Source organism: Cnephaeus nilssonii (assembly GCF_951640355.1).
Source record: "Cnephaeus nilssonii genome assembly, chromosome: 4".
NCBI classification, from domain to species: Eukaryota; Metazoa; Chordata; class Mammalia; order Chiroptera; family Vespertilionidae; genus Cnephaeus; species Cnephaeus nilssonii.
This window is the reverse complement of record NC_137075.1, coordinates 75824733-75852493: the sequence shown is the minus strand read 5'-3', so window position 1 is coordinate 75852493 and position 27761 is coordinate 75824733. Positions and strand designations below refer to the sequence as shown.

Genomic DNA, 27761 nt, shown 5'->3' with positions numbered 1-27761 from the left:
AGTACCAAAAGGCTTACACCGATGAAGTCTTCTGAATTTCTGGCCTATTCCTCGACACAGACCCAATGGTCAGGTATAACCAGAAATGTGAAAAAAATCTCCATTTGAGGTAAACAGATCTCAACTGACACAAAGAACCAATTATCAGATCACATAACCACAGAAAATCAGGAGCAAGAAGGCACTCAGGACATTTGTCTTAGGTTAAGTCATCTGCTGATCCTGTGTTATTGTAACACCCAGTCACCATACACTTTTATGTACTAACCACTGACTCAGGCAGGCCCCCTATCAATGAAAATCAAAGAGAATCCTTAAACTCCAGGATATTTGCTTGTCAAACGAATGGTAACCTGCATCCCTAAGGTTCCGAAGCAAAACCCTTCTTTTGTATTGCATGCTACTCAGAATCCAAGTACATAAAAGAGTAAAAGCAACACTTTATCACTGTACATCAATTTTATTGATATTTATGGTACTTGTTTACTGTAAATTCAATCAAGAGTAATTCAGAATGTACATCTGCATGTTAAGCCTCTGTTCAGAAGTAACATAACCTGTTTATCTGACTACCCCAGAAATTTCCAAACTTACTTAGTTTTGGATACCCACTGACATCTGAGAACACAGAACACACACAGAGGGAAACACTGATCTAGGCTAGAAAACCTCTGTCATACAACTTCATAAGATTTTTGATGAGTCAGTAGGTTTTTTCTTAGTATTTTATAGTCAAATAAAGGAAATATATCTTTATTTTCCAGCCTTTTCACCCAAACACATGACCCAGATATAGCCAAGCTGGTTAAAGCAGTTGGCTTCATTCATGGCACTTGTGCTAATAAAATGTACTGGTGAGCCCAACACCTCAGCAAACCTTAGAGGCATTGATGGAAAAATGAAGGTGTGGGAGGCACACAGTGGAAGATGATTGCCCATCCTCTTTTCAATAACAGTGTTTTTGAGATATAACTCAAATGCCATAAAATTTACACTTTCGAATGTACAATTTTGTGATTTTTAATTATATTCCCAGAGTTGTGAACCACTGCCACCCTGATTTTAGAACACTATCAATTCAATCATCCCCAAAAGACTATTTCCCCTTCTCCCCAAACCCAGGCAACCACTGAACCTTCTGTCTCTGTGGATTAGCCACTTCTGGATAGTTCCTATAAATGGAATCATATAATACATGGTCCTTTGTGTATGGCCTTTTTCACACTGCACCAATATTTTCAAGGCTCATCCATATTGTAGGGTGTATCAGCACTCCATTCTTTTTTATGGATGAATAATCCATTTTATGGATATATAATATTTTATTTATTTATTCATCAGTTGACAGAATCTGGGTTGTTTCCACTTTTTTGCTATTATGAATAATGCTGATATGAACATTTGTGTGTAAGTTTTTTGGAGGGTACTTCTTTCATTTCCCTTGGCTATTCATTATGGAGAAAAATTGTTGGGTCATGTGGCAACACTATGTTTAACATTCTGAGAAACTGCCCAGCTGTTTTTTAAAGTGGCCGCACTATTTTTCATTCTCCACATTTACACTAATACTTGTTAGTCTCTGTCTTTTTTTATTTTAGCCATTTTAATGGCTGCTTGCATATCTTTTAATTGAAGGAAATCAATTTATTGAATGTTCAGTGATTAAAGTATTTTATCCATGGTTCAATTGCATGCTTTTAACTTAAGACTTCCTCAAAAGTTTGGCTATTGCAGGGGAAAAAATAAATTAGGAAAGAGAGGAAGAAGGGCTGGAGGAGAAGAGTAGAAGAAAAAAAGAAAAGAAACAAGTAGTATATACTACCCAGGAAAAAATTACCTCATTGGTTTTGTCCTTAGTGCCGTCTTCAAGCTCTCTATAGTTTTACTTCTCTCCTCTTCTTCTTCCTTCTCTAATGCGAGCAGAGATTTTCTCTATGCAAAGAAAATTGAGGTTACTTTATCCAATTGTATATTTAACCCTTTGCACTCGCTTGCTTTTTTCTCGATTCCTTTATTCTAATGCTAACCGTGTTGAGTCACACTCGACATCCGAGTGCAAAAGGTTAAATTATGGTACAAGCAAGACAAACCACAGATTACATGCTACTAATACTTTTAACACAAACCTACACTAACAAAAGAGAAACATGCAAATTGACCATCCCTCTGCTATGCCCACAAGCCAATCAGGAGCGAGTATGCAAATTAACCCAACAAAGATGGTGGCAGCCACAGAGCTGGAGCAAGCAGGAGGCTTGGGTTGCCCTCGGTGATGGAGGAGGCCAAGCTTCCTGCCCACCCTGGCCGTGGCTGAAGGAGTGGCTGGGGGCCTGGGTCACTGGGGGGTGTGGCCAGCCTGAAAATGGCCCTCAGCCCCTCACCCAGGCTGACCATGCCCCCATGTGGTGAGGGTCCCTGCTGGGGGCCTTGGCCAGCCTGCAAACAGCCATTAGCCCCTCACCCAGGCTGGCCAGGCACCCCAGCAGGGACCCCCATTCTGAAGGGGGTGTGGCCAGCTTGAAAACAGCCCTCAGCACTCCTCACCAAGGCTGGCCACACACCCCCAGTGGGGACCCTCACCCCATGGGGGCATGGCAGGCCTGCAAACCACCATAGGCCCCTCGCCCAGGCTGCCCCATGCCCCAAGGGAACCCCCACCCTGATCTGGGACACCCTTCAGGGCAAACCAGCTGGCCCCCACCCATGCACCAGGTCTCTATCTATACTAATAAAAGGGTAATACGCTAATTAGACTGGGAGACCTTCCAGGAGACCTTCCGGACGTTCTTCTGGACAAAGCTATGGTGGCGAGGCCGAGGTAGAGGCGGTTAGAGGCCAAGAGGGGAGGGCAGTTTTGGGTGATCAGGCCAGGATGGGACAGCAGTTGTGGGTGATCAGGCTGTCAGTGGAGGTCAGTTGGGGGTGATCAGGACAGTGTGTGGGGGGGCAGTTTGGAGTGAGCAGACCAGCAGGGGGGCAGTTGGGGGCGAGCAGGCCAGTGGGGAGGGAAGGTGGGAGCGAGCAGGCCAGCAGGGGGGGGGCAGTTGGGGGAGAGCAGGCCAGCAGGGGGGGCAGTTGGGGGCGAGCACACTGGCACGGTGGGCAGTTGGGGGTGGTCAGGCTGGCGGGAGGGGCATTTGGGGGCGAGCAGGCCGGCGGTGGGGGGGCAGTTGGGGGCAAGCAGGCTGGCAGGCAGAGTGGTTAGGGGCAATCAGGCAGGCAGGTGAGCGGTTAGGAGCCAGCAGTCCCAGATTGTGAGAGGGATGTCCAACTGCCTGTTTAGGCCTGATCCCTGTAAACCGGCAGTAGGACATCCTTCAAGGGGTCCCAGTTTGGAGAGGGTGCAGGCCAAGTTGAGGGACACTCCCCCCACCCCCGTGCACAAATTTCATGCACTGGGCCATTAGTAAATAATAAATCTGTAACGAAGATTTACTACAAGCCAAAATGTGGGGAAAAAGCCCCAAGAAGTCCACATATTTGTTTTCTCTACTAAAAGTTAGTTATTTCCACTTTTAAATAAAGCTTTAAGGAAATGTTTAGAAAACTTAAAACATTAAGTTGTCCAAATGTTTGTGTAACTATTCTATAATCACACTCTGATGAGATATTACTCTTTATATTTGATAGAAAGAAGAGCGAACCTGTAGTTAATAACAACATTCTGACGATTAAAGTTAATAACATCATCACACTATCAAGCTGAGGTGGGCAGCAATCCTCCCACCCTATGTTTCCCATTCCTCAGACGAAAAGTGTAGTCTTTTACACTTGTGGGTTCCATCAAATTATTTTTAAAAAGGAAGAATTAAATTGGACCTGATACTATGATGGACAATTCTTTCAGAGGAAATGCTTAAGTTTTAGAAACAACTCAACATCATTTGGAAATGAGGATATGGAGTGTATGTGTGTGCGCGCACTCTCCCTTCCCAGGGATCTGCTAGAGCACTGCTTCTCAAGCTTTAACGTGGATACGAATCATCTGGGGTCTGTTGAAATGCAGGTTCTGAGTTGTTTGGTCTGGGGCGAAGCCTAAGATGCTGCATTTCTGACTAGTTTCCATGCAATACGGATGCAGGTCTGTGGGCCTCACTTGGAAGAACAAGGCCTAAGGAAGCAGATCTCAGTTGTTATTATAAAGTCATGAATGCTAATAAGCTTACATTGTTAAAAAGTCTTTTCCTTTCCCTTCACCTTATGACCCCCTAGTTGTATTAGAAGTATCCCAGGTCTTTTGGGCCCAGGTGTCTCTACCCATGGAATCACTGGTCCCTTGCCTTCATCCTACTCTGTACATGGGCTTGGCTAGTCACCATCTTTTCACCTGTTACCAATTCTGATAAAATATGTGGTTGGGGAACAGACTGGGGTATTGAAAAGTTTGCCTCTCATCCAATGTGTTGCAATGATACAGTCTCTTCCTTTCTTTCAGGAAAACAAATCATCAAGGGGGGGCTTTACTTAATTATTTTCTAGTTAACAGTATCAGCATTAAGTAACTAGATGTTAATTAAAGTCTAACTTTGACTTCACAATTAGGAGGATAAAGCCCAAAGCAAACATAAATACCAGTATCATTTATGGCAACTGAAAAAAAAAATCAGTAAAGTCTTGTTTTTAAGCTGTTATTGTTTCTGCTAAAGTTGTCCTCTTGCTGGTGATGCATCTGGACAGCTGTCACCAGAGGGTGGTCGGGAAGAAGCTGTGTGCAGAATAGTCAGTGAATTCCTTCACAGTTCTATGAGACCCATCCTCTGGAAAATTCAGCACAAATCCAGCCAAGTACATTTAATCTCCCAAGGCACAGCTGAACTCTATACTCTTAAGCAATCCTTTGTCTCTGCAGCTCAGAATCAAGCCTTTTATGAACATCACTCCTTGTTCCTAATCTTAATCACACAAAACAGTCCCCAAATTAAAGACTACTCACATTTTTTATTATGGTTCACTAACACTAAGAGAATTTGCACACATTTATCTTAACCTTGAAGAAGGTGGGACATATAAAAGCAGACTACATTGAGTCTCTCCCTAGTAGAGGTGGGAGATTTATGAAAAGTCAAGAAAATTAAATTGGAATTTCCCTTCCCAATATAAGGACCATTACTTTCCTATCAAAACAAAACACAATACCCTATTTTTTGTATATGGAAACAGATTTAAATCTAAGATTGCTTATTGTACTGAGAAAGCAAAGGATGTAGATGAACCTAATATACTAATGTGACTTTTCAAAATGAAATGATTTATGGAAAGTCTCATGTTTTCAATCTTCACATTTAGGAAGAAGGCTCATTTGCAGCTTTTTATAGAAGAGGGGGAGATGCCTACATTTCTGAAGATGGCTGCTACACCAAACATCCAGTATGCGGGATAGGCTGTGACCCTCTGTGGGTGCTCAATGCACCTAATAAGTCCCTGCTCACATGAGAAGTGGGCAAAGACAATGTGCACCCTGGCGGAGGATCTGGTCAAAGATGCTACAGTATACACTGGAGCATGCAGGTCTAAGAGAAAGGCACAGAGGCACAGAAACCCTTCCTGGCTGGAAGTCAGGAACCAAGCTCTGCTTTGAACATTTCATTGGTGTGAAATCAGTAAGCCGGCAGGCTAAGCACACTGAGTTCCACCTCACACCCTTTCACCCTAAGAGTGTACAAAGTCACACACAGAGAGTCCTTCTACAACCTATTGGGCTGCACTTTTCTTTTTCCATTTTTCACTCTTTAATGGATCATTCAGGGGTCCTCTAAAGAACAAAGCATCCTTGTTAGGAGGCTTACGTAAGTAGCTGAACTTGCTCCACAAACGGCTTCACAAACTAGTAAGTGCTGCAGTCCTTGACCTGGACTGTTTATCACTCTCAAGGCATTAAAGAAAACAGATGCCTGCCCCGCCTCAGAAAAGTTGGAAGTGGGGAACGGGGAGGGATTCCTAGGCCTCTTTTGTGGGTTTTTAACCCAAGTTAGTGAGAGGCAAATTGGAAAGGAGTCTTTCAGCTCAGGCTGATGGGTTTAAATTCCAGTTCTACACTTCCTAATTAGATGACCATGGGCAAGATAACTTATAGACTCCTTATCTATAAATAGCACTTACAGCATAGGGTGCTTGTAAGCCTTTAAAACAACATGTAAAGTGCCTGTATACTGCTTGTCATAAGATGCACACTCAAAAGCTGAAGTTGCTACTGATGCTGAAAGCAAAGGATGATGACAATGGATAAATGCCTCTCAACAATTTCCTAGTAAAGAGCCAGAATCTGGCTGCCAGGCCATAAAAGGATTGAACAAACTGTGTGCCTTCCAGTCCCCGGGACAACGCCTCAGGATTCTGCTGTGTGTTGTAGGCATCCTCTAATACAGTTACCAGAGCGATTAGCCAGAGCTATGGGAGGAGGTGGTGGCAACAAGTGTGCTGAGGAAAACAGAATATCCACCAGAGTTTCTGGTCTTATCAGGCCTCCTTACTCCTTTATGCATGCAATTGTTCTCTGGTCTCACTAATTCTGTTAATGCCTTTTACATTTAACCCTGGAAAGATACTGGCTGGGTCCTTAACAGAGCATTAGAAAGCTTTGCTAGGTGTTTAACACAAAGAATAGCGAAGTGACTGCCAATTTAATAGCCTCGAGATTCTCTTGGAAAGAAAGCAAATGTAATTAAAATGTACACAATTCATGAATGCAGCAAAGGGTTGTCCAAGGACTGGATGAGGAGAAAGGAGGCCACACACTGGCACATCATGGACCCCCTAGAGCAGGAAGGGAGCCAGGGGGACACCAGACAGGCATGGATAAGTCACTAAAAGACCAATTAACCTAATGGTCCCAAAATATGAAGAAAGGAAAAATCCATAGTGTTTAGTGCTTCTCCATTTATGGAAGTGAATTCATTAACAAAGAAGCAAGCGCCCCTGCTAGCTATCAAACAATGCTGACTCCATTAGAAAGAAAGACAGCCTGCCCAGCAGGTCCCTTTTTCCCTAACTGCAAAGAAGAAGAATTCAGAAAATAACCTTTATAAGAAAGAAATGTAAATGACTCTGAATTATTAGGGTTTAGGCAGAAGCATAGAAAATCCCTGATAGTCACCACAAGCCTCACATTCTGCTAACATATTCACGCAAATGCTGAAATCTGCTGAAATCGCCCTTTATCTTTGCCTTTGTGCAGGATGCCTTGTATGAGGAGGATTTGGGAGTTACTTTCTATTCTTTTCTGCTGTGCTTTCTGAGTAGAAACCCTTGGGGGCAAAAGCATCTATAATTTAGCCCTGTTCACATTTACCGGGCTGTTTATTATTCACTGTAGGACAGCAGAAGCATCTTCAAAGGGAAAGCTAGAAAAAAGGAAGTTACTAAAAGTCAAGGCCTCTGAAAGTTTAGCAAAAGTGTGAATGATTCACATATTCTGGTCAGTTTTTAACTTTTGCAGCAGCAGCAAAATGTTTGCTTTCAGTGATAAGAAACTAATTCTCCACAAGGACTCTGGGGAAGGCAAGGAAGAAAACGGCAGAGGAAAGCATTATGGAAGCTATCATCTATATGGACGGTATAAACTCAAAGCCGAATCTAACAGACTGGCTCTTAAAATCATGAGTGTGTCCACTGAGGCAAAGGCTGTGTTCTACAGTGGGCAACCTCCTATTGTTATCAACAGGAAGGGGATTTAAGCTCCTGAGGCTCAAAGGCTGATGATTTGTTTTCCACTACATATTTCAGCTGGGATCAATATGTGCCCCTCAAGCTGCTCAGAACACTGACATCACAAAGACTGCCACTTTAGACACCGAGAATGCATTTTAAGCAATTACTGAACCAAAAATACATGTACCAAAGATTTCCCAAGGACATCTTGGTGGTGGTATTATTATTATGCCTTTTCATAACACCACTCATACCATGGACTTTTTTTTGTTATTTATATGAGCAAGAGAGTACCTTGGTGCCCTGTAAAATCAAGAACCAAGGAACTAAATAAATCCTCAATAAGAGAACAGGAGGAGAACAATGAAGAGAGTGTCATTATTTTTAAATGGCATTAATTTTTAGAACAGTGCTGCTGTAATGAAATTCCAAATAATCGGTAAGAACAATTGCAAGTTAAAGTTGAACATAAGCCAGATTTAAGATTACATTTCCTCTTATAACATTAAACTCATGTATATTTGAGGGTGTGCTGATTTTATTTAAAACATACTGGAAAAAATAATTTTGCCAAGTACCACTCCTGCCCTCCCTCCAGCGGTTTTCCCAACGTTGAACATTTGGAGTGGAGTTTGGAAAGATAATGACATTTGGTAGTTCTTACTCAGGTGAATTAATTGTGCAACTGTGTGCTTTGTATTAGACTTGTATTTTAAACCATGTGTCAGAGAACAGAAAGTATACCTACAGCAGCCATGGAATTGAGCTGATCAATGTAGAATTCAGGCCAACTTGTCGCTCCCTTGTTTTCTTCCTGATCCTAAAGAGAAAAACAAAAAGGTAATATACCACCAGCTGTAAACATCCAAGGGCCATAAGCACATCTGACTTCCAGAGCATCGAGACAATGGCCCACACAAACCCCTAGGAGGCACTGAGATAGAAAATATTTGTCTATAAATGTTGGCTTTCAATCATCAGGCTCTCCACTTGACTAGGGTGGTCTCCCCAGTCAATTTCCAAGGAGTGCTGACATCATTTCAATGGGAACTTAACCACATCATGGTGTGAAGTTGTTTTTCTTCAGGGGCACAATAACTATGGGCAGGGCACTGTGTTTGCTGCAGGGACAAAGGATCTCTGAGTCCTGTCACACTGAGGACAGTACTGCTTGACTATTCGTCAGGATGAAATCCACAAGAGAGAAAAAGTTTTCTCAAAAATGGCCACAGGATTCAGCTAGCTGTTAACTAGATTTTTGTCAGTTAGTTTATTCAGACTCCAGCAGACAGTAACGATTTTAAAGGAGGGTTTCATATGATGCGCGCACAACTAGATTCTTCTTCAGATGAGGATGGGGAATAAGGCTTGACATTGAAGGGAAGGTGATAAAATGAACACACATTAGTTCCAGGCCCAGCCCTCAGGCTATGACAGACTGAGTTTGGATAGAAAATGTAATGCGTCTGAGCTGAAGAGAACCGACACCCAAGGAATTTGGGAACCTATTCCTAAACCACTCCAGCCAGTCTTGTCTTATAAACCAGGTGACCTGAAGCCAGCACCAGAGCCCCAGGGATTCATGGATGGGAGGTCTGTGCCAGACTGAACCCACACTCCAAAATAAATAAATAATTGGGTCAGGCAGCCCCACTGGAGCAGCGAATCAGCCAGGAGATGGCATTGTGGCCGGGCATATCCATCCATGCATGTTTGCACAACTATGCGCTGCAAGTCATTTGTGAGCAAACAGACATGAAAAAGAAAATGTCAGCTATTCTCTAACTTCACATTCAGAGAGCTGCTTAGGACAATGGGTCCCTTTGGAGAAGATACTAGACCAGACAATGAAGACGTTACTATCTATTAACTGGTGTCAGAATCCCAATCCTCAGGATAGTGGTTTCAAGGTGGGCTATTAATTTCAGTCCTATACTTTTCCTCAAAAAAAACCACACACATACACACACACACACACACACACACACACACACACACACACACTCACACACACCACATCCCACTTTCTGTAAGCAATCTTTCTAGTCAGGTCTACTTGGGTAAGATAAAAGAAACATAATTTCAAAGCTATTCTTTAAGTAGTCACAGAAAGGGGGCAAAGTAACTATTGCTTACAGCGCCTTAAAAAGCTGGCAGTAACTGATATGTGAACTCAGGCAGTTGCATGAATTTAATTTGGAGACTGAACAAGGCAGATGATGGGGACGAAGGCTACAGCAGCGGCTTTGAAGTTGGGCTGGATTACACTTCCATGGTTTTAAAAAGCTTAAGAAATCTGATGAGTTTTTAGAAGAGGCCTTGATTATTATTTAACATGCTAATAAACTAGCTAAATGGTAGTGTGAAGGCTGAACCCTTCTCTCGTCTTAAAAGGGAGTAAAATTAGCAAAACCCCACTGTTACCAATGTTTTCAGCAAGCCAAAACCCACAATGGCATTCAATGGTATTTGAACCTATAAAATGAAATAGAAGGTGCCAGATCTTTTTATTCCCTCAAACTAGGGCAAATTTCCAAAACGACAACAAAATCATACCCCATGTTTGGGGTCCCATGAGAGCCTGTCTGTTGTAATAGAGCTTAATAGTCATGGTTGTGAAACAAAAGTCATTTTAGAAACTGAAGGTTAATATATAGAGAGAAATCTCTACACTTTGGAAAAGCTTTAATAATATATACAGATAAAGAGTAGACCTAGATACTGTAGTCAAAATAAGGAGAAGACTTCTTTTTATTTCACATGCCTCAATGCTGAGAAAAATCAAATGAGCTCACATATGTGAAAACTTCTTGTAAATGTACCAAGTGCTATCACTATATTCCTGGGGGCGATTCTCAGAGTTCTTCATTCTATCAATGCATCTCCAGTTTCCCTTGTGCGACCCTGGCCCTTCTATACAGATGTCTACAGCAGATGCCTATAGTAGGCAACTGAAACTCACATCTATGAATCAACTCTTTCCTGCTGTGTGTGGCTGCCAGAGTCTGTAGTTCTACAGAGGCACAGACAGAAGGAAACAAATGCAATCATTCCCTGGGATTCCCCCGAGGAGCACTGGAAAGAAACTCCTGATAGAGAGCAATTAGTAAAATATTACTGGGTCCTTGTTTTACCACGTCTAACAGGTATTATTCTTTGAGCTATCCATCTCAATTCTACATATTTGTTCTAGAGAAACAAATATAAAATATACACGATTGTATACATTAATTATATAAAGGAAGTTATTGCCGGGAACCAATTCCAGCATGTCATAATTACAAGAGTTTCATCAAAAGGTTGATGAGACTTGGGGGCTCAACAAGGGCTGAGCCACATATGTAATCATCTGTTGGAATGGCTAAAAAGCATCTCTCCCAAACCTGAATAGGATAATCGTTTGCTGCCAGACAGCTCAAAGAATCTTAATCTACATCTTATTGCCTCCTGTTGGCCAAACACCTGAACAGCTCTAGGCTATTCCCCAATCTGACAATGCTTCTGTAAACCCTACCCTTTGAAGTGTATTATCTCCACCTTGCCTTAGGACAAATTGTGTTAATAAAAAGCATGGGTCCTGAGTCAAGGAGAGTCTTTAGCTCCTTTAGCTGAAGCTCCTCTGATCCCCAAATGCCTTTCAAAACTATCTTTCGTCTTTGGACTCCTTATTGAATCTACGCACAGCCTTTCTCCAGATTGCTGAACCCTTCGTAATGCTAGGACAAGAACCCCGGCATTAATGGCGTACTGAACTGGGGCTTAACACCAACAAGTTATAATGGGAGCAACAGCAAAATCCAACACACATATAGTTTATGTGTCAAACACTGTTATAAGCCCTGTGCTCTTCATTTAATCTACCCCAAAAGCAGGTGTTGCTATGATATTCATTTTACTAAAGAGGAAATAAGACCAAAGAGAAGATAGATGAGCTGCCAAAGGTCACCTTGCTGAAAATTCAGTCAGTAGGAAAGAATCAGAGCAACTTCTTTCTAAGATTAGACTTCAGATGAATCACAAGCAATACACATTAAGTGCAAAGCTGGCCTTTCTCTCTTAACCACTTCACTATTAGAAACTCAAACATGGTCACTTCTATCACCATCAAGGACACACATCTGAATCCTTAGTCACTCACTACCTTAAGTGACTGACAGGCAGTCAGGCAAGATAAGTAACCTCTCTGTGTGACTCAGTTTTAGTTTCTTTATCTGTAAAATGAGTGCCTACCTCACAGGGTCATTATAAGGATTTAAAAAGTTAATACAGTGAAAAAAGCGCTGGGAACAAATACATACAGAACATGCTCAATAAATGTCAGCTAGGATGATAATGAAACTGTTTCAGAATCTCTAGCTGTGGCCATTCTAAGTCCTTGTTACTAGGACTATAAAACTTGGAGCAATCAGTTTGGAGGTAAATCTTGGCAGTAACTGTTCAAATTTCAAACACACAGTCTTTGATGTGTAAGTCTACTTTCAGGAACTTAGCCCACAATTACAAATTTAGACTTCCACAGATATATATTACAAAGAACTTTTTTTCACTGTAGTGCTGTTTGAATTAGCAAATAATAAAGTTAACAAATGGAAGGGGGATGGTTGAATAAATTATCTTGTGGCAGTAATTAAGAATGAAGTTATGTAATGATATGAAAAATGACCAAATATTTTGAGGGAAAAGTTTCAGAGTAATATTTCCTACCCGTAGCAAAAAGAAATATGTATACTTTACACACAACATTTATGGAAATATATACAATAAAATTTAACAGCGGCCACCTCTTAGCAGCAGCAGGTCTTTCACGTATAAACTTTTGTACAACCCCAACTTCTATTTTTCCAAGAACATGAACTACTAGTATATTCACAATTATATGAAAGTTCCAAAGCTTTATATGTTTTGTTAGGATAAGAGCTTTGCTTTTTCTGGTGTTCTGTGTAATGTGAAATGCATTGAGTTAAGACCCTGTAACCTTTGGGGTGTCTCTGTTCTCCACCCATGGGGTACCTCTCTGCTCCACACAGCAAATATTTAAAACCATTTCTCTAATTGTCTTCCTCTCATTGGAGTTTCTATTTCTAAAACATAATATAATCCTAATATCAATTGTCTGTGCAGAGAAAGAAACTATGACTTGGGTTAAGATTTATGTACCCAAAGCAAGCTAGAATTTTCTAAATTCCCACACATATATTTTTGTGGTAAACAATTTCTTGGTAGCAGCTAAAGTCCTTCAGTAATGTAAGTGGGTTTTGGAGTACAGTTTAAAAATTAAGTCTTTAAAAATAACAGCTTTTGAAATTAACACAGGACAAAATTTTAATAGGATAATTTCCCAATATGTAAGAACTGGTAGTTTTTCTTCAGTTTAAGATGCTCTTAGTAAGGCCCAAAATAGGCTGTGCAAAGGTCAATCAATGGTAAAGGACATGCTCTGGGGTTGTTTACAAGACCACAAATCATAGGCTGAAGCACGTGGCCAACTAAAGCTATAAGTCTCCACGTGTTCTGCTATATTCCCATGAGGTTCCTTGTCTGGATTGGCTAACAATTCTCCAGCAGTGTATGAGTACTAGCAATCCCAAAGAGCAGGCATATATTAAGGTTTAACCAATTGAATTTCAACAGCACAAAAGTATTATTTCGGCATGATAGTATGAAGTAAATTTCATTCTGACAATCTGCAGTATAGGATAAAGGCAACTAAATAATAATAAAAACCTGTTCCATTTGTAAAGAAAATGTTATTAGAAAACATGTTACCTGTGATCATTTATAGGATCAAGAAATTCTATACCTTGGTAATGATTAAAATGGTCACCTGTTTCATTAATTTGTCATTACTATTCTGGTTTCCATGGATCCACCGCATTTACTAATAAATTCATTATGTGCTTAGAATTTTTAGAAAATTCTAGTTAGAAAGAGGCAGAAAGGCCAAAATATTTTATTCTTTTAGGCATGTCTTCATGATGTGTGGCATTTACTATACTCAAGTGAGTGACAGGAAATCAGGAGTCAATGTGGGTAAAACTGGATTGAAAGAAGAACAGGTACAATGGAAGGTGGAAAAATATTTTTTGGAAGGCCTTGCTAATCACTTGTGCTAACTTTCCTCTCTGCCTCAGTAATGTGTAACCAGCATCTCCTCAACAGATGGCCCCAATGAAGTCTAGAGGAACAGCGTAGAAACCAGTGGTGGACGAACTTTCTCTGGAAAGGGCCAGATAATAAATATTTCAGGCTTTGCAGACCACACAGTCTGTTGCAACTACAAGACCCTGCCACTGTAAGTGCACAAGGCAGCCACAGATAACACTCCAATGGATGAGCATCACCACGTTTCCATAATACTGCATTTACAAAAACAGGTGGCCGGCCAGATCCAGCCCACAGGCCACAGTTGGTGCTAGATAGAGTGGCTCTCAAGAGGGTGGGAGTACATAAAAATTCTAACTTGATCACCAACTGTTTTCCAAGCTTCTTCCTCTTCGTGAAGCCACTGTCTCCAGTAAACCCAGCTGTAAGTTAGGATCAGCTCATGGGGTGTTTGGAATTCCCCAGTAACCTGCACTTTTTCTGGAGAAACATGCCTGAAAAGCCTACCTTCTTACCAAGCTCACTACTCCCTGAAAGTAGTTAAAACAGCATGGCATATCCTGATATTAGCCCCCAGCTGTTTCTATCTTTCTTTTCTTTCCTTTTTAAATGATGCTTTCTTTATTTTAGGATGTGCCTATCTGATGATTTTTTTCCTTTATTTATTTTAACCTTTTGCACTCGGATGTCGAGTGTAACCCGACACAGTTAGTATCGGTAGCAGCTCGTATGTCGAGCCACACTCGACACGTAGTTTCACCGCGGGGGGGGGGGGGGGGGGGGGGGGGGAGGGGGGATTTTGTCTATTTTTCCAGTTTCTTTTCTTGTTTTCATTAGCATGAAAGGACAAGTAAAATGTAAATGCCATCTCAACTGATGCCAAAAAAAACAAACTGAAAAACCGATAATGCATGTGAATTTTATTAGGAAACTAGTACATGATCTTGTTGGAGAATTCAGAGATGGTACACTAACTTTCAGGGGTAGATTATTATCCACTAACTTAGAGCAACGTTTAGATGGAAAGCTCCACATAATCACACCTCACCCTAACAAAAAAACACAAAGATTGTGTTGTTTGTTCTAACAGAAAAATCAAAGGAGAAAGAAGAGAGAAGATTTATATTTGCGAAACATGTGAACGTAAACCAGGTCTTCATGTGGGTAAATGTTTCAAAAATTATCACACCATGAAAAATTATAGAGATTAAAATTACTCTTTGAATGTATCAATAATTTGAAATATAAAAAAATCCAAATAAATAAGTTTGTATGAAAAGAAACTCCAGTTTTTTATTCTACTGCCGCGCTTTGTAAAATCTGAGGTATTTAAAAAATTAAATCCTGAGTAGAATAAAGGAATCGAGAAAAAAGCAAGTGAGTGCAAAGGGTTAATTTATCTTTATTGTTGAAAGTATTACAGATGTCCCTCCCCCCTCTTTCCACCCATTGATCCCCCTCCTTCCCACTCCTTCCTCCTCTCCAGACCTTCACTCCACTATTGTCTATGTCCATGGGTTATTCATATCTATATATACAAAAGCCTAAGTGACCATTACAACTGGACGACTGGATGACCGACAACTGGCCGGTAGCTATGACGCACACTGACCACCAGGGGGCAGACTCTCAACATAGGAGCTGCCCCCTGGTGGCCAGTGCGCTCCCATAGCCAACTTCCCCCCACTGACCAACCTCCTGTAGTCCCTCCCCCTGGCTAGCTGGGTGGTCAGTGCACTCCCACAGTCAACCTCCCACAGCCAACCTCCCACAGCTAGCCAGCCAACCTCCCGCAGCTGGCCAACCTCCTGCGGTCCCTCTCCCTGGCCGGCTGGCCCTAATTGGCCCGATCTGGACTGGGCGAGACTGGGACTGGGCGAGATGGCCCCAATCTGCCCTGATCGCCAGTCAGACTGAGGGACCCCACCCATGCATGAATTCGCGCACTGGGCCTCTAGTATGCATATGTTTTTTGGTTGGACTCTTCCCACCCCCATTCCCTCTGAGGATCTTCAGTCTGTTGCATCCTTCCCTGTTTCTGGATCTACTTTGTCAGGCTATTTTGATCATTAGAGTCCTTATATAAGGGAGATCATGTGATACATGTCTTCTGCTCACTGGCTTATTTCACTTAGCATAATACTCTCCAGGTCCTTAAGAGAAGAACAAGCAGGCCCACAATCCTGGCTCCCTGAAGACTGTTGCTTTTCCTCAGTCCTCCCAATGCTTACCTCTCACCTAACAGTGGGCTGAAGCTACATCTTATATCCAAAGCTTGCCAAAGGGTGGAAGTTGGTTTCAAAAAATAACTCCCACGTATGCTGTCACATTTCAAGAGTCATGTGGTTCCTGGGACTGCTGGTCCTGGTTACATTATCTGGTCACTGCCACAATTATACATCAAGCTCATCTGTTGCCAAAATCCGGTTGGGCCCACACAGAACAGAAGCTTCTTCATCCTCCAGGAAACCCGACACGTCCTCCAAGGGTCAGAATGCCAGTCATTTTCTGGAAAAACTGGAGGGTGGCTCTCATGTTTAGCATTTAGGATCACTGAAGAAAAGCAAACCTCTATCCCTATATTTCCTAATGCTACAACACATCTGTATGTTTTTAAGGAAAACCAGCACATGATTATAGAGCTAGGTCTTTGACCCTAGAGACACCCCAGTTTGAGTTTCCCCTCCCAGGGGTCCTTTATATAAGTCATCAGCAAGTGATCGATTGTGTGCTCTCGGAGAGAAGGCTCGAAGGGGTCCACAATCACAGCCAGTACTGTTAGAAAATTCACCTCATACTGAATCGACAGATGTCTCCTTATAACTTCAAGCACTTGTTGGCCTTAGTTTTGCCCTCGGGAACTGCATGGAGTAAGTCTAATTTCTCCTATGAGCTATAACCCAGCAAATATTTGAACAATTTGAATAAAGCTATTATGTTCTCCCAAAGTCTTCTCTCTAACCAAGCCAAAAATTCTCCACTGGCTGTATAGCACAAGTTTATCTTCCTCAATTCATAAATAAATCTCACATTTTCCATAAGTTCATCACACCCTCATGTTCATCCTTCACAAAAATAACTCCAACAAATATATCTCGATTCCTATGAAAGGGCTCTTCTCACACGGCTTGTCAGTGATGTACAATGCTAGACAGTCCCGACTGAGAGGGCATCGGGACGATTTGACCAGTGTCTCCCAAGAGGAAAAAGAACAAGTGCTTGCTCTTCTGATGTCCACAGCAAACAGCATTTATGATTTAGAAATAAAAGATACATGCCATGTGAAGCAGAGGTAAAAATGCACAGTCCTTGTTGTATTGGGTATCTCTATTTTAGCAACAGTAAAATTAGTTTTCTTGCTGTAAGCTTGAGGATACTTTATCTCTAAACATAAATGTAAGTTAATGAATTAAAAATGAGAGACTAGGGACTGCGGAGACACTGGGGGATGTTTAAGCCCTGGTAGAGAATTGTTTTTTAGGTCTCTAGATCACGCTTCTGAGCCCCTACTCCTCTCCTGTACATCCATCCTCCCTTCAAATATCATGGGAACGTCTTCCATGACTGGGTGTGAAGCCGGACACCTCTTCTGAACCCCTGAGCCCTGTTCCTTCCCCTCACTGGTCTAGGTAGATCTAAAGCTCAGTAGAATCGATATATAATGCACACTTTCCCATAGAGAGCTTCCTGCAATCATATCAGATACTCCAGCCTAAAATATTATTAAAGACCTCAGATCATTTAGAATGTTAGCCCCTTGATCAATCCTCTAAGTTAAAAATTGTATATTGATATAGGACAAAGTTTTGAAAGGTAAAATCATGACATAAACTTATATCAAAGATTTTAGTGAACTCATTAATAAATGAGGGAACTGCTAAGATGTCACAATGGGTTCAAAAAGAGAATCCAAGGAGTAAAGACATATATAAGCATCTATTTATATATAGATGCAAAACTGGCCAACAGGACCATAATCAACTGCATTAGACAATTTGCATTTCAATGGACAAGAATTATTTCCACTATCAGGTTTTTAAAATAATTTTCAGATTTGTTAAATAGCTCAGAGATAGTAAAAAGTAGAGGTCACGCTGCAGAATGCAATGGACAGAACATTCAGTAATTTCCCCTATTTCAATATAATTACAGTGTAGCAGAATAAGAGATGCATGACTAGTACTTCCTAGTTGAGGAGAACACCATCTATAAAGGTGTAATGTGGAACCCAAGCTGTATGACTAATACTCTGCTCCAGGCTTCTCTCACCTAAGTTACCCAATTGCTCAAAGCTGGCCTGCCCAAAGCCCTTGCTCAAGAACACCTACACCCTCCTGACCACTTCACCTCAATCTCGCCTGTTTCTGTGGCTTTGTCTAGGCTGTGTGGCACAGTTTCTATTTATACATCACTGATCTCTGACTTGAAACCACGGAGACCACTACACTCTATGCACCTTACATGCACACTGCACCTGGTCCTCTATCCTGCCCAGATATTAGTTGGGAAAATCATTGGGAGTACTTCTAAGACTTCTTGCTCTGGGGAGAAACCAAGATGGCAGCATAGGTAAACACCTAAACTGCTGCCTCGTACAACAATATTAAAACTACAACTAAAAGACAAAATGAACACCATCCAGAACCACAGGAAAGCTGGCTGAGTGGAAATTCTACAACTAGAAGGAAAGAGGAAAACACATTGAAACTCAGAGGAGCTGCAAAAGGCTGAGGTATGGAGACGCGCACGCGGAGAAGACGGGCAGCTGTGTGCATGGGCAGCTGAGTGCGTGGCTGGCTTTCTAAAGCAGGAGGGAGACAGAAGCTCCTGACTGCACTGAACTCCAGTCCGGGGCGAGACGCTGGGAAACCAGACTCATTCGGAGGAATCTGGGCTGTCAGGAAAAGGGAAAGCACACTGAGACTCGGGAGCTGAGGAAGGCAGAGGTCCAGAGACGCGCTCGCATGCAGAGTAGCTGAGTGCACGGCTGGCTTTCTAAAACGAAAGGGAGACAAAAGCTCCCGACAGCGCTGAACTCCAGTTCCGGGCAAGTTTCTGGGAACCCCGACTCATTCGGGGAGAAACTGGACTGTCTGGCAGCGGACGAAACTCAAGGGCGGCTTTCTCTCAGAGGTGCTTGCAGTGATTACCGAGGGACACTGAGACCCAGGGGCCTCATAGGGCAGGGCTGACGGGAAGCCACGGCTGTCTGCTCCGCCCTGAGACTACACCCCATCCAAGCTGAGCACAGAGGCTTTTGCAATTTTGCAAGTCTTGTCTCATAAGAGTGTCTCCAGCACAGAAGTTCTTCCAGTGTAGACACAGCTGATCCTCACAGCCAATTGGCCTGGAGGTCAATTCCCCCCAGTGATACCAACAACAATCAAGACTTCACTACAACAAGGCTGAGCACACAGTCCACAAAGGGGTGCACCAAGAGTGTCCACCTCAGGTAACTGGGGAGGCTGAGCCACTGTACTCTATAGGACACCTACCACACAAAGCTACTCTACCAACTCAGGGAAGCAGCGAAAAATGCAGAGACAAAGAAACAGATCACAAATGAAAGAAATGGAGGAAAGCAAAAGACTGGGTATAGAGTTCAAAACCACGGTTATAAGGTTTTTCAAGAATTTCCTAGAAAAGGCCAATAAATTTAGCGAGACCCTCGAGGATATGAAAAAGGACCAACTAGAAATTAATCATACACTGACTGAAATGAAAAATATTATACAGAGACCTAACAGCAGACTAGAGGATCGCAAGAATCAAATCAAAGATTTGAAATACAAAGAAGCAAAAAACACCCAACTGGAAAAGCAAAAAGAAAAAAGAATCCAAAAAGTTGAAGATAGTGTAAGAAGCCTCTGGGACAACCTCAAGCGTACCAACATCAGAATTATGGGGGTGCCAGAAGAAGAGAGAGAGCAAGATACTGAAAACCTATTTGAAGAAATAATGACCGAAAACTTCCCCCACCTGGTGAAAGAAATAGACTTATAAGTCCAGGAAGCGCACAGAACCCCAAACAAAAGGAACCCAAAGAGGATCACACCAAGACACATCATAATTAAAATGCCAAGAGCAAAAGACAAAGAGAGAATATTAAAAGCAGCAAGAGAAAAACAGTTAATTACCTGTAAGGGAGCACCCATACAATTGTCAGCTGATTTCTCAACAGAAACTATGCAGGCCAGACGGGAGTGGCAAGAAATATTCAAAGTGATGAATAGCAAGAACCTACAACCAAGATTACTCTACCCAGCAAAGCTATCATTCAGAATTGAAGGTCAGATAAAGAGCTTCACAGATAAGAAAAAGCTAAAGGAGTTCATCACTGCGAAACCAGTATTATATGAAATGCTGAAAGGTATTCTTTAAGAAGAGGAAGAAGAAGAAAAAGGTAAAGATAAAAATTATGAACAACAAATACGTGTCTATCAACAAGTGAATCTAAAAATCAAGTGAATAAAAAATCTGATGAACAGAATAAATGGGTGAATATAATAGAATCAGGGGCATAGAAAGGGAGTGGACTGACAAATTCTCGGGGGGAAAGGGATGTGGGGGGTTCGGGATGAGACTGGACTAAAAGCGTACACCTATGGATGAGGACAGTGGGGGGGAGGTAACGGCAGAGGGTGGGGTGGGAACTGGGTGGAGGGGAGCTATGGGAGGAAAAAGAGGAACAATTGTAATAATCTGAACAATAAAGATTTATTAAATTAAAAAAAAAAGACTTCTTGCTCTGCTCATAAAACAAAAGCTATGAGTTCAGTGAGTTTAGACTCACACCCCACACCCTCTACCTCTAGCCTGAAAATAAGCAAAAACTTGACCACTGTTGCCCAATAGTTTGGTCTGGAGTCCAATGACATTTAAGAATAACACTTTAAAAAAAAAAAAAGAAAAAGAATAACACTTAGCGTAACTTGGGAGTATTAACCATTTGTATGCCATAAGTGTTTATAGATGCAAGCAGCGGATCTTTATAAAATAAATTCAAAATATTTTGGCAGTTAACTGGTTAACACTATACTGCTGAACATAGGGCTTCTCTTGGGCAGGATAGAAACCCTCTGTCATCATACTTAAAATTCACAGTGCTGAACTGAATCTAAAAAGTCATTTGCTTTCCTTTTCATTCATTTACTCATCCAATAAACATTTATTGAGTTTTATAATGGCCTAGGCACTGTTCTAGATGTTAGACTACATAAATAAGAGAGCAACGCTCCCTGTTTTGCTTGTTAGTGATCCATGAATACAAGAGGAGGCAGATGAGAATATGTTTCCAAACTTTAGCACTGAGAGTTTCTTACAAGATCACAAACTTATTCTGATAATAGGTTCTCATTTTTTGCAAGTATAGCTACAAAGAACTGTATTCATTTATAGACTTCACTCCCTCTTTTCATCATGACAAAAAGAAACAGTCAAGTATTATTAACTCCTGCATTTTTACTAAACTCCAGTCTTTATCAATGTTTCTTCAAAATAAAAATCCAAAGCTCTACTGGGAAAAATGCTTTGAAACATTTCCTCGATAGCATAAAATATTACATTATTTTCTTATTGTTGCAAACTTTATCTACACTGGTAAAAATCATCAAAAATTTCTGAATGACCTGAAATGAAATGTTAGCACATTGAAAATCTGGCTTGCCCGTCAGCGCTCAATCAGCTATCATTTTTGTTCTCTCCCCTAATAACATACCCCAGAAAAGCAAGAAAAGAGTGCTACTTTAAAGACATTTAATCTCCTGATGGGGAACAGCAGCAATGACACAGACAAGTGACAATAAGACTTCAAGAGTAAAGAAACCGCTCACGGGCTCAATCTGTCCCAACACCCTCTTCTCTCCTGAAGAGGCCTTGGCTGACTTGACAGAATTGAAAACTGGGGGAAAAGGATTTCGTGTTCTGATATATCTAAAAAATAGTCATAATCCTTACCTAGAATTAAAAACTGAGACTTTACATCCCACTTCCCAAACTATGAGACATTTGTTTTATTTATTAACAAATCATTTCTTTGGCAAAGCACTTCACAGCCTGGAATATGACTGGAGACTAAAAATCTCAATCAGTACAACTCCAACATCTGAAGGCAATTTTAGATGACAATTCCCCTCATTTTCATGGAAAAGAAAAGAAACATTCTTCAATTATTATTTTCAGAAATGATATAAGCCCACATTCCCCTGTTGCCTATGACACAAAGTATACAGTGACATAAAACAAATTACTTCTATGTAGCTTGTTGAGAGTCAAGTCTTTGACCCACATGCCACCATGGAGTGCTACAGTCCTCAGTACGATTAGACCAGCCGGTTGGTAAATTTGCATGTCTGGACACACATCACTACCCTTTTGCAGTGTGGAAATCCAATCAGTGGTGTCAATGGTCTTTGTTGCCTCACATCTTGCCACCAGATTTCCTGCTACCAGACCAGCTTTTCAGAATGCCGTAAAGCAGGTTTTGATGTTCTGTAACATACTCTTGGGAAAACTATCAAAGTGTGTTTATGATTTGCAATATAATGCTTAACACGAGGCTATAAATGGAGGACTTTGGAAAACAGTAATTAAACTAAGAAGAGAATCAGGGGAAACATTAAGCCCACAAAGGCATATTTCATTCATGGAAGCATTCTCAGGATGACTGAAAAATGCTAAGACAGGGCTAACTGTCCCCTAGAAGGAGAGTCATAACCTTATTTCTAATTTTAAGCCATCACTGACTCTGTGGCACACTACTGAATTATTGACAGCATTTTTGGCAAAAGAAAATAAAGAAGAAAAGCATCAGTTGGAAGATATTACTGTCTCAGATATGTGAGGGCATGGGAATACCATCTTAAGACTGCTTAAGTCAAATGCTGTTCTGTACCTCATTGAAGAAGCACAAGGGAATTTAAGACACCGTAATTTAGAGTTGGTATTCTTCGGTAATCTTTCTACTGTAATCAGCTTCCAGTTTCACAAAGCACTAGGTTCCTGAAGTATAAGGAATTTGAAGCCCAAATTAGAGGTATTAGCAGTGCATTCTAACTTACACTGGAAGCTCAAAGCTTCTTCCTACTCTGTGGGGAGGAGAGGGGTGTGTGTGTGAAATTCTGAAATGCACCAAGCATAACATAGATCCAACAGTATTAGGTATGCTAGAGCTATTAGTGAAAAAGATGCATAAATATATATGTGTATACTTAGTTCATATCTTTGGAAAAGATATCAGAGAAAACTTCCTTCTGTTGATGTCCTCCATAAACCTATCTCCTGGAGATGTGAGGTCAGACAGGCTTGAGGCATTCTTTCTATGGAAGTAGGTGCTATAGCACTTAGAGAATCTGCAGAGAACCAGGGAGAGTCCCAGGAGAAAAGAAGTAGGAAGTATGATACTTACATCCAACTATAATCTAGAAGCAAGAAGAGACCTCAAGGACAAAGATGGCAAATATTTGCTACATATGACACAGATCCCCATCATGTGTCATGGAAGACACTGCTCATCAATTACCACACTACTCTTATTGATCCTATTCATAACCTCTAATGCTTCCCAAAGTGCTCCAGGCCTCAACCCCCAATTGTTCAGAGTTAGCAATCAAGATAAAGCTTTTTGTCAGCTCTGCTTCAGGTTCTTCATTGTGTGCTCAGTAAACCGGGGAAGGAAGCTACCGTCCTAAGGAATATTGAAACAAAGGATGTGCATTGTTCTGGAGTGTGTCCTGTGCTGTGTGTCCCTCAGGAGTCCATTGTTCGGCTGATACCAGACTGGGAGCTACTTCTAGATTCTTGGATATGAGATATAGTGATATCACTTTCTACCAAACAGAGAGCTATCACTCAGACCACTCGCTCATGTGTAGATTGCAGAATTTTGGAAGTGAAATGGAGTTATGCCCATGTGTTTCAATCCACAGAGGCAAGGGGCTCATAGGCCCAAATAGTTGCAATCAGAACCTTGGCTCCACAATAGCACTGTTGGCAAGTACTCTGCGACAAAGATTGAGAGCTCCAAGATAGTCACGTGTTCCTAACCCTGCAATTGACACGAGATGCAATTTGTTCTGTACCTGAGCTCTCAAAAGGAACCTGGTTAAGAATTAAGACTGGGAAGCCAAAGATAGCTGCTCTGCCTCAGCTTAAGACCACTACCCGCCCCAGGCTTCCATTCAAACCCAGAGCTCCAAGTCTCTTCCAGTGGCGGAGCCTACACAGGAGTGTTCTCCCACAGTGAGCACTAAGGTGACAAGCGGAGTGAGAGCAGTGGGAGGTGCTTCTCTGGCCTCCACTCCAGAGGACAAAAGAGAGCTCCGCGGGACACACAACCCCCATGCTCCCCAGGACTCCCCATTAATTGGTTTGTCCAACTAGGAAATTATTTTTTCCCAGCTGTACATTGCTTGTTTCAGCTGTACTTTGCTTACTGATTTGTTTTTACTGTTGTTGGAATGATTCTAAATGAACACAAACACCAGGTCATTCTCTCCACCCTTTTCCAGCCTGGCGTTCCCTAATTACAAAGAAAGCAAGGCCCTGGATAAAGGGATTACTCAATGAAGAAATGCAAGTCTGAGGAAACATCAAAGAGAGATGGTATCCACGAAGCACATGCATATTCACTGTTTGTACAATGCTATGAAGAACGAAGCAGAGTTAAGTATCTCTAGACTGAAGAACCAACAATCTCCAAATCCATAAGTTGACTTGTACATAGCTCAGAACTTAGGCTTGGGGGACAGCCAGATAGCAAGTTGCACATCTCAATTTCTCAATATTTGAAGGAATCAAGGAGTATGAGAAAGAAAGGCTTTCACAATGTTATAAGGTGATGATCGAGATGAAGATGCTGCTGTGATTTCCAGCCACAGCTAAGCTGCTTGTTTGGGCGGACGTGCTGATTCTGCACCTGCACCTTAGTCACCGTCAGGGAAGTGGCGGATGCCTCAGAGGAACTTCCTGGCTGGGTGATGGCATACATCAGTTAGGAGCTTGAGAGATGGAAACACAATTTGCCTGGGGCTGAACTGAGGGTGTAAAAAGATCTAGAGGAGAGGAAGGATGAACCACACACAGAGCAGTTTCCTTTGTAGTCAAACCAAATAAACACAATGCTGGGTGAATTGTTCATTTTTATGTACGTCTAACATTTTGTATGGCTTATGGGTATTTGAAACGTTTTTCATTTTCTAACTCTTAGGTTTTCGTTTTCAAAATGAACACCTTCTATTCCAGTACATTTTACTTCAATTTGATTTGCTAAGACATATGGGAGAAAATGGAAGAACTTTAATGACAGTTTCTTGTACCTGAAACATTTAAACTTATGCCAAGTGATTGATCAGGGTAATGAGAAAATAATTCTCTACCCTCAGACGGTTGGCAACTAATTTACTACAGGTATAAATTGTTACAACCACTTTGGGGGTAATTAAAGGTGAAAATGTTCATATCAAACAATACAGTAATTAGATGTCTAGGTGTCTATCCTAGAGAAATTTTTGAACACATGCACAAATATGTTCATTGCAATGCATTTTTAATAATAAAATATTGGAAATAAGTATTATTCAAAGGGGAATAAAAAATTAAACTGTGGCATTTTCATATAATGAACATTATTATATCACAGTTAAAATAAAGGAATACCCTATATTTTTAATGAATCTACATGTGCAAAATAAGGTTAAAGAATAAACCACATATCACCTTCAGAATAGAAGATATCACTGGGATTCAACCATATTAAAATGTTTTATGTCTTTTTAAAAAATCCAAGGTAAATATGATAAAATGTTGGCATTTGTTAAACATGGGTGTTTATTATATTCTGTACATTTAAAAATTTCATAACAAAAATAATCAACCAGAAAATAATAATTTATCCCATGACTTGAGGTTTGTAAGTTTTTTGTTTTTTTAGAAATATTAGAAAGTGCCAATTTCTTGGAACCCAGACTGTCTGCTCTGGTAACTAGGTTTAAGACTTCCATCAATAACAGTATCTGCAACTGTGCTGAGACATTCTTTTATAATCTTAACACTGAAGTTTTATTTTATTAGCTTAACTTGGAAATCACACAGCTAGATCACACTATTGAATTTTAATGCTGAGACTTTGAACAAATGTTGTTGCTGAACAGGGCCCTTGTAAATCTGGCTTGCTTCAACCTAATAAGTTACTTATTTGTGAAAATTGACTTGTTTAATGAAACCTCTGTGTTGTATCCTTTCGCTAGCAGTATCTCAACCCTGAAAAACAGGACTATATGTAGAACCAGAAGACTCAGAGGGTGTCTACAATATTTTAGATTTGTTTGCTTGTCCAACCACCAAAGAAGAAAGATGAATGTGTTTTGGTTCACTCTGTGGGTGAGTTTGCTTACTGCTTCTGCATTAGTGAAGCTGGGCACTGAGAGTCAACATTTATGAAAACACAAACTGGAGCTCAGGACCATTCTGGACACCACCAGGAGGGGTGGTAGCCGGCAAGGCTGGAGTGACAGAATTGTGAGGAAAAAAATACTCCAAACTGGTGTTATTGAACAAAGGGATTATAGGAAGAGGAGGCAAATAAATACTCATGAACCAAATGCCCTTACTGGAATATAATGTTAGTTTAAGGGCTGCTAGAGGCAGAGAATCCTTAAATTTTGTACTCTAACCTAAAATTTGGTGCTCATTTTGACAGCATGTTTTTGTAATAAAAATAAAATTAAGAGAAAAAAAAAGAATAGCTAGCTTTGAGATTATGCTGCTTAGAGGGGAAAGGGCAAGGTGAAACATGCCTTTAGTGAATTTCTGGGCAGAAAGCTAAAGAAATCTCACCAGGGCCAAAATCGCCATGTTTTCAGTCACTGCCTAATAAATGATATTGACAGACTCTGGGTGATTTACAGATTCACCTTTGTTTTAATGCCTCCGGGTAAGAGCAGAAAGAGAGGGAGGGGAAGAAAAAGGGTCCCTGGGCTAGACAATGAAAAAAGAGCCGGGGTTGTCTTGACAACACAAGCACTGGTTTGCATGCACTGTTCAAGTCGGCTAGGCTGAATGACACCCTTTCTTGTAGGTTTCTGGGTCAGTGAGCCACAGAGGGCCTCTCTCATGGGCGATGTGGCGGGTGGGAGCAAAGTGGGTACCTTTTTGTCCACACTGTCCCCTGACTAACCTCATTGGTGTGGAGCAGCGGGCCGCTCGGCAGCTGCTCCGCCTTTCCCTGGATCCTCCTCCGTCTTTGGAGGCGGAGGCGGGGAGAACTGACATGGGCTTGGGTCTTCTCCGTGTGGACTCCAGCCTGTCCTCGTTCTCCCCTAGTTTACATCCGCCTTCCCCCTGTTGTGCCATGCTAGCAGTTCACCCTTGAGCCCCTGAATCATGGAGAAAGACTGGTGGGTCCTTAGGGGAAAGTCAGATTGTCAGTGTGGTTTTTATTGGGGGCAGCTGCTCTTTACCAACTGGAAGTTGACAATATTTCAACAGATTCTATAGTTTCACTGGGGTATAACCAGTGAACGTCAGCTTATGTTGAAGTTTCCACCCTTCTCTTCTCCAGGCTGAACAAACCTCAGTTATTTCAGTCTCCCCTCTCTTTCCCCCCGCCCCCAATGTCTTCATTTTTACCAAAGTTTAAGCTTCTTTATAGATTTCCTAACAAGCCCTACAAATTGTGTTTAGTAAAGATCAGATTAGGCCAACAGTCTAAACTTGGCCTTTTAAGCATTGGCAAAAGCAACAAAGAACAAAGTACAAATCAAGAGGGAAAGTGTACAGTGCATGCAAACACAGCTCAACTGTTGGAAAAGGAGCCGGTTCTAGATGACGAGGTGAAAACATGACAACATCAGTCCTTTCACTGGCATAACCGCTGGATGGGTCAGAGTGGCAAAGGAGCTTCTCCCGGTCACATGCATATACCCTCGGTCGCTCCTTCCTCTATGCCCCAGTCTGTCTGCTTACCCTATAATGAAGCTTAAGGACAAGATCTGCCTTTATTTGATTTTATTTGC

The 27761-nt window shown here is 41.4% G+C and overlaps 1 protein-coding gene across 8 annotated transcripts in view; it reads right to left on the bottom strand.

The window, feature by feature from the left end:
• Positions 1 to 27761, bottom strand: part of DAAM1 (dishevelled associated activator of morphogenesis 1) — a 159814-nt gene that overhangs the window by 45975 nt on the left and 86078 nt on the right. For all 8 annotated transcript variants that reach the window (XM_079769870.1, XM_079769874.1, XM_079769875.1 and 5 more), the window contains 2 exons: positions 8396 to 8467; positions 1838 to 1932 (listed from right to left, as the gene is read on the bottom strand). In XM_079769870.1, the coding sequence (XP_079625996.1) occupies positions 1838 to 1932; positions 8396 to 8467 (167 nt within the window). The remainder of the gene's footprint in view (positions 1 to 1837; positions 1933 to 8395; positions 8468 to 27761) is intronic.